Source organism: Onychostoma macrolepis, chromosome 15 (genome assembly GCF_012432095.1).
Source record: "Onychostoma macrolepis isolate SWU-2019 chromosome 15, ASM1243209v1, whole genome shotgun sequence".
In the NCBI taxonomy this organism is placed as follows: Eukaryota; Metazoa; Chordata; class Actinopteri; order Cypriniformes; family Cyprinidae; genus Onychostoma; species Onychostoma macrolepis.
This window is the reverse complement of record NC_081169.1, coordinates 17,038,088-17,045,257: the sequence shown is the minus strand read 5'-3', so window position 1 is coordinate 17,045,257 and position 7,170 is coordinate 17,038,088. Positions and strand designations below refer to the sequence as shown.

The 7,170-nt window shown below is 35.9% G+C and overlaps 1 protein-coding gene across 1 annotated transcript; it reads right to left on the bottom strand.

Annotated features, from left to right (window-relative positions):
* Window positions 1–519: 519 nt before the first annotated feature.
* zgc:152863 (uncharacterized protein LOC562658 homolog) lies at window positions 520–6,338 on the bottom strand. The gene is made up of 5 exons (XM_058745184.1): window positions 6,133–6,338; window positions 4,456–4,562; window positions 3,126–3,323; window positions 2,411–2,552; window positions 520–1,575 (listed from the first exon to the last, which is right to left on the bottom strand). Exons 2-5 carry the CDS (start codon window positions 4,547–4,549, stop codon window positions 1,248–1,250), a joined length of 762 nt encoding a protein of 253 aa, XP_058601167.1. The 5' UTR covers window positions 4,550–4,562; window positions 6,133–6,338; the 3' UTR covers window positions 520–1,247.
* Window positions 6,339–7,170: the final 832 nt, after the last annotated feature.

Genomic DNA, 7,170 nt, shown 5'->3' with positions numbered 1-7,170 from the left:
ACCTGAATACTTGGCACATGATACACAGTAACGGTGACAATCAGTGAATAGTGTTCGAGTATGAGTCATTTTGAGTAAAAAATTAAACAGCAAGTTACTTAACCTAACAACAAAAGTAACCACAAAACAGAGTAAATACATCTCGAAAACAGCAAAAAAAAAAAGTGACCGTATTAATTATTCATGCCCAAGTGCATCATGCTGATATTTACTTAAACAATATTTGTAAAAATAACAAACAACTCCAAGTAAAATATACTTAGAAGTTCAAACTTTAAATTCTACAAGCTTAAATTGAGTACTAATATTGAATTTACTCTATTTAAATTCTTGCCTGAACTAAATTATTTAATGTAGAAATTACATTTGTTTTTCTGTAGTATTTATTTCACCACAAAATCATTTTTATCAGTGCACGTAAACCACTGGTAATGTTAGTTTTAGCGGGTATTATAACCTCAGAAAGTGTTATAATAGAATGTATCTTAATATATGTTAAACACCACCCACAATCCATAGAAAGATTTAAAATCATTTTTAATAACAAACATTCCATTCATAAAGTTAAAAATGTATTATTATCATTACTACTTTTACATATACTATTTGTGCAGAATTATATACAAGATGTAATGATGTAAATGTTACATATAAAACAATAAACAATAAAACATTCAAAGCCCGTTCGGCAAGCATACTTCAAGTCTGTTCCCCTGTTCTATATGTTAACAGGTGGAAGGAATTATAATAAAATCATATTTACTACATCCATCAGTCAACAGGCACAATCTCAATCCAGCTATTACATTCAGTCAATCTAAATGCTCCGAGAAACACTGAACGAGGTGAAATCATATTCTTTCCATGCTAATCTTAAGTCGTACCTACACAGTATTTCATTCTTACAGGAATGACTGCAACACCTACATCATTAAATAAAAGTCATTCCGTAATCATAAAAGTCCCATTAAGACACCTTGTTTCCCCTCACGGAGGGGAGACGGTAGCCACGTCTCCAGCTGGTCAGTGAAAACATTGACAATCAATATTGCAGCACGTTACCCAGGAAAACAATAACCTATCTGACCAATAAGGTCATTGCGAAACATCTACACCAGTTCTTCACTGGTATTTAAGCCAAAAAAGGATGAATCCACAATCAAAGGCAGAAAGAAAAGTCACAAGGACTCCTGTGCAAGGAAACAAACAATCAAAAAGCTAAGGGTGAGTTCATTAACGTCCAGTAATTAGTTGTTTTTATCAACAGAAAGTGCACTTTGCAAAGCCCGTTCGCCACTGTCGTTCTCAGTGTCTCTGGATCGCGATTGGACCTCTTCGTAAGGAGGCGGTGGAGTCTCTGTGCTCTGATTGGCTGTGTCGCTGCAGTGGTTCGAATCGGGGCATATGAGCGAAGTCAGCGGACTGTGTTCCGATGCATCCTGGGTCAGCAGGAGCTGAGTGGGCCCATGGAACGGTGGGAGTCGCTGGCCCCAGCTGCTGTAGATTGCCTCCTCGTACGTGGGAAGAGATACAGGTAAGCCATCTACAACAAGGTCCAACTGATCCGAGGAACGCCTGATGAGAAAGACATAACCGTTAGTGTGATGCCATTCAAATGTTTGGGGTGGGTTTTGTAAAGAAATCTCTTATGCTCAAAAACCAGTGAAAACTGTAATATTGTGAAATATTATTAATAATATTATTTAAAATGAATGTTTTCTATTTGAATATATTTTAAAATGGAATTGATTGGCTATATTTTTAGCAGTCATTATTCCTGTCTTCTATAGAAGCTTATTTCTGCCAAGGAATTAATTTTTTTTATTTACATCTTGCAATTCTGAGAGGAAAACAAAGCACTCATAATTGTGAGATATAAATTTGCAATAGCAAAAAAAAAAAAAGGTAATTGTAATTACTTTTTTCTTGCAACTATGAGTTTATATCTCACAATTTATATCTTTCAATTTTAAATTTTGCATTTCTGAGTTTCTCTCTCACAATTATTAGTTTATATCTTGCAATCGCAATTTTAAAAAAAAAGGCACAATTGTGAGTTTTGTAGCAGAAATGAGCTTTGATAGTCTTCAGTGTCACATGACCCTTCAGAAATCATTCTGATATGCTGTTTTGATACTCCATAAACATTTCTTATGAATGTTCAAAAGACTTGCTCTGCCTGTTTTTGTGGAAACCATTTTTTCAGGATTCTTTGATTAGAAAGTTTAAAAGAACAGCATTTATTTGAAACATTGTAAATGTCTTCACCGTCACTTTTGATCAATTTAACGCGTCCTTTCTGGAACAGTAGTACTGATTTAGTATTGACCCCAAACTTTTGAAAAGTTGTGTAATCACGTGCATTTCAATTGTGTTTTTTTGGGACGATAACACTAGTGAAATGACATACCGTTGCGTCCGACAGGAGAATAGACGGGATTTGATGACCAAACAGGCTGTTGTGGTGAGAAGGAAGATGGACACTCCAATAGCAGTCGTAGCCACACTTGGGATAGAGTTGACTATGTTTTCTTTTTGTTCAGCATGACCCTCTGTTAAAACAAAAAAATACACACAATCCATTTAAAGACATCCGTCAAAGAGCTTGATGTACAAATCAAGGCCGGATGCCAGGCTTTTGGAATAAGTGGTTGAGCAAGGTTTACATCCTTTGATTCGGATTCTATGACGCGAACATTTTCCGAAGGTTTTACGTGCATCACAGAAAAAAGTGATACTGGTTAGTTCGGTGACTTTGCTAACTTCCTGCTCAAGCTGTTGGTTTCCTCTCGTGAGATGTTTCAGCACAGACGAGGAAGTGAGCGTGCTGAATGAAGCATCATGGTTTTTTCCCCTTCTTAGGTTAGGAGTTTACTTCACTACCGGTGCCTGGAGCTTATTTAGGTCATTTATTAATGGTTCTGCTTTAGTAATGTCTTCCTCCAGCACATTTTCTTCATTCAGAATGCAGAACTAATTGGACATCTGATGCAAGATGGAAAGCCTGCATACGCCGCTTCCAGTGTTTCACATCAGTCTATTACTACGAAAGACGGTAAATGGCTGGATTGCAGTGGTTGTGTCAAGTAATCAAAATGCAAACCCAATTTTTTCTTTTCTCTTACCTGGTCGGGGCATGCAGACGGGCACTCTGGGATGCCATTCCCCATGCTGACACTTTGACCGATGGTGGCGTTTGGGTAGAATGTAGCCGGGCTCGCAGAAAAAGCTAATGATGCTCTTTTGAGGGAAACCACGACAAGGAGAGGGTTCACAGCGGAAACCTCCATGTTCGGGTACCAGCGGGTGGGAGCAGTTCTTGCCTTCAAATCAGAAAGATAAAATAGAAATTACATTGATAAGACAAAATTCAACTCCTACATGTAGTCTTTGTATTGTGCTGGTTTCAAAATGGTTTAAAAAAAACCTTATACCACTCCATGATATTATTTCCTGTTTTGTTTTTTTCTGCATGTTGGTTGTACCAAACGACTTTAAAATGGCAAATATTTTGCAAATATTAGCAAAGAAAGTAGTGAAAGTAATAATAATTATATTCATAGTTGATATAATATTATTATATTAATAATAGTGCTGGGCAATGTTTAATCGCGATTAATCACGTCCAAAATAAAAGTTGTTGTTTATATAATATATGTGTGACACACACACATACAGTATATATTTTGAAAATATTTACATGTATGTTTATATTCATATAATTTATATTATATATAAATATATTTAATATGTAAACAATTTAATATTTCTCTTAAAAATATGCATGCATGTGTGTGTATTTATATATACATAATAAATATACACAGTACACACATATATTATGTACACAAAAACTTATTTTGGATCGTTGTCCAGCACTAATTAATAATTTAAAAATTCTAAATAATAATAATTCATGTTTTATTTACAATAACGTGTCATTATTAATCTTATTCTTAATTATGATGACATTTTTGCACAATGTTTTTATTAATATTTTTCTAATGAAACATTTTTTGACAAACTAATTATGAAATTATTAAAACAAATATTGTATATTACATACCATTAGTTGTTCTAATAATATCACTATAACTATTAATAATAATAATAATAATTCATATGGTTATCGGTTTAATAATTTTTGAAGAATTAAATTCGTTTTAATAACTTGTCCATTTTTTAATGAATCTTATTTTCTTCATTATGATCAGGAAGGTGGCATCACCCTTACATTTCAAGCCCCCCCCCCCCCCAAAATATGAAAATTCCCTGTAAAATACATTTATTCAAGACATTGTACAAGACAGATTGGCCTACAAGTGGCAATACAAAATTTCATAAGTGATTATTGCCAAAATTATAATTTTACAATCTTTACTGGCTTTGAGAGGAAGCTAGCGGCTGGTTATCTGGAAGAGGAAGATGTGGGTTTCTGAAAGGAAACTGTCATACCTGTGGTGAAGTCTGGCAGAGCAGCCAGAATGAGAGCCCCGCAGCTCAGGGCAGTACGCACACATGACCAGAGAGACAATCGCTGTGCAGACATCAAAACACCTGTCCTGCTGACACAGACAAAAAAAAAAAAAACAGAGCTCAGGAACCTGCAGCCATTCACTTATTAGCAGTTTCCATTACTGAACAGACCCACAGGTCTGAGTCTTGCACCTACTGCATTGCAAGCGTTATTCAGAGATGCATTTTAAGTGCATTACATGTGTGACTAACAGGGTGTTTTAAACCATTAACCACATGTTGGAGAAGGGATGCGTCAACAGCTGGCCATGCAACAGCTGGCACATACACCACACCCAGCCTGTGACCTAAGAATAACACAACAGCCAACCCAAAGTGCAATTTCCCATGCCAAAGGTGGCATTAAATGACAGGGCGTCACTTGATAGTGGTCTAAAAATGACTGGCAGCTTTGCCACAAGTGGAGCAAGACGTACACAAAACATCTCCAGAACCATAAACACTGAGCTCTTGCTTTGATTTCTGCAATGGTGTAGTCATCTGTGTAACGTGGGATTGTCCCTTCTTGGCAGTGTGACATTTTCACACATAAAGCTTGGCACAAAACAGACCACAACGTGGGCGGCTTGCTGCCACCTCCTTTACTAAATGCATTATTAAACTGCGGAACACTAATGTGAGTGTCCACAGTAAGTGCATTTTGCACAAGGATTATGTGAACTGAAAGTTGCATTGTGCATTATGTATATTATTATGTATACTGTGCATAGGGAGAATATATATATAAAATGTTCTACTGTCATGCAATCCTGTGGACCACAAACTGGACCAATAATCAGCTTGACCGCTTCTCAGATTGTCAGTATTGGGGCGATCAATAAATACAATAAATGTCAAGCAAATTAAATGAAAAGAAATAAAATAAAGCTACATTCATATTTGCAGAAAAATACTGGCTTGAATGTGATTGTTTATGATTTATAATGCAGTTTGTTCGTATTGTCTCAATATAATTTTTATTAAATTCTATTGTCAAAATAGGAAATAAAAGAATTAAAAATCCTCTGTATATGGCATATTGGTTATGGAACACAAAAATAAAAAAATAATCATCATTATCAGTCGCAAAAATATCAATTAATCTCTACGCGATTTCCACTACACCATTGAATTAGTGTATATGATGTAATGACAATAAGATTTTGATCTGCAAACAGTTACAAATTGGTGTAGAAACAATTTTCACTCAGAAATTGCTAGTAAATTTTACAAACAATTGCATTGAATTAAACGTGAAATGGTATTTCCAGTAATGCGTTTACAATTTAGAAAATATTTTTAAAGTGTATGAAGTTCAAATGTGCAATATTAAAACGCATTTTTCTTTTAACTGGCATTTAAACAGCTAGTTATGGGTATGATGGGAAACATCACTGACATATACGATAAAAGAAAACTGGTATTTGATTCTGCTCTGCTAATCAAGCCATTCATCTACAATGCTGATTCTGTTCATCACTGCCCTTCACTATTACATTGTTCAAAACCCATGTGTGATTCAATAGCACTACTCACACGTTTACTGTAGACAGGTGCACAAAAGCTCTATTGTTGCATCGTATTGTATGGTAAAATCTGATCCAAAACGAAACTCACCTGGCAATGCAGCTCGCGGTGATGTGAGGTTATAAAATCGATCTAGTCCAGTCGCTTCTTTAGTGTGTTTTCATTTACGAGGGATCCGTCAAAGATTTCAGATGACTTAGCACACAAAACTGTGCCCCCCGGCTGAATGGGACCTGATTCAACAAGTGCATCTATTCCAGAGCAGCAGCTGTCAGATGATTCACCGCACAGCTGAGTTATCATGCGCAACTCGAGCTCTAATTGGTCGCCGGCCTGTGCCCCGCCCCACAGCGACGAGAAGGGAACGCCCATATTTGGCCGTCATATTCTGTAAACCGAAAGCAATTCGTGGAAAAGCGGTACTGTGGTTTTATTATTTATACAAATATTTTCACGACCCCACCTAAAGCGCACCCGCTTCCCCATTTGGCGTAAAAGCTGAGGAAGAAGCAGAAAACAGAAACAAAACAGAAGTGATAAAATACAAGGTGGAAGCATCGCCTGTGAAAGAGCAAAAAGATGCACTGACGGTGGCTGTTTCAAAAGCTTGTGGGCTGCCTGGCTAGACTGCATTTCTGAGCATCATAGGTGCGCATTTAAACATTTTTTATATTAATTGTTTTGATATCATAACGTAAGTTGACATTTACGCATATACAGTCTTAAACAGGACAAATTATCTAACGTTTATATATACAGTCATGGCCAAAAATATCGGCACCCTTGGTAAATGATCAAAGGAGGCTGTGAAAATTAATCTGCATTGTTAATCCTTTTGATCTTTTATTTTTTAAAACTTGACAAAATTCTAACCTTTCATTGGATAATAAGAATTTAAAATGGGGGAAATATCATTATAAAATAAATGTTTTTCTCAAATACACGTTGGGCACAATTATTGGCACCCCTAGAAATTCTTATGAGTAAAATATCTCTGAAGTATATTCCCATTCATATTCACAATTTTGAGCACTCCAGGGTGATTATGAACATGAAATTATCCAGCCATGACTTCCTGTTTCACAGCAATATAAATAGGAGGGAAAACAAAGCCCAAATTCCCTTAAT

Bases quoted from the DNA above. Each gene is read 5' to 3' on its own strand.
- zgc:152863 (XM_058745184.1), bottom strand. From the start codon at position 4,549: ATGTCTGCACAGCGATTGTCTCTCTGGTCATGTGTGCGTACTGCCCTG. The intron at 2,553-3,125 runs GTAAGAGAAAAG...TTGTTTTAACAG, and splicing joins CGTCTGCATGCCCCGACCAG to AGGGTCATGCTGAACAAAAA. The intron at 1,576-2,410 runs GTATGTCATTTC...CTTTCTCATCAG, and splicing joins TTCTCCTGTCGGACGCAACG to GCGTTCCTCGGATCAGTTGG.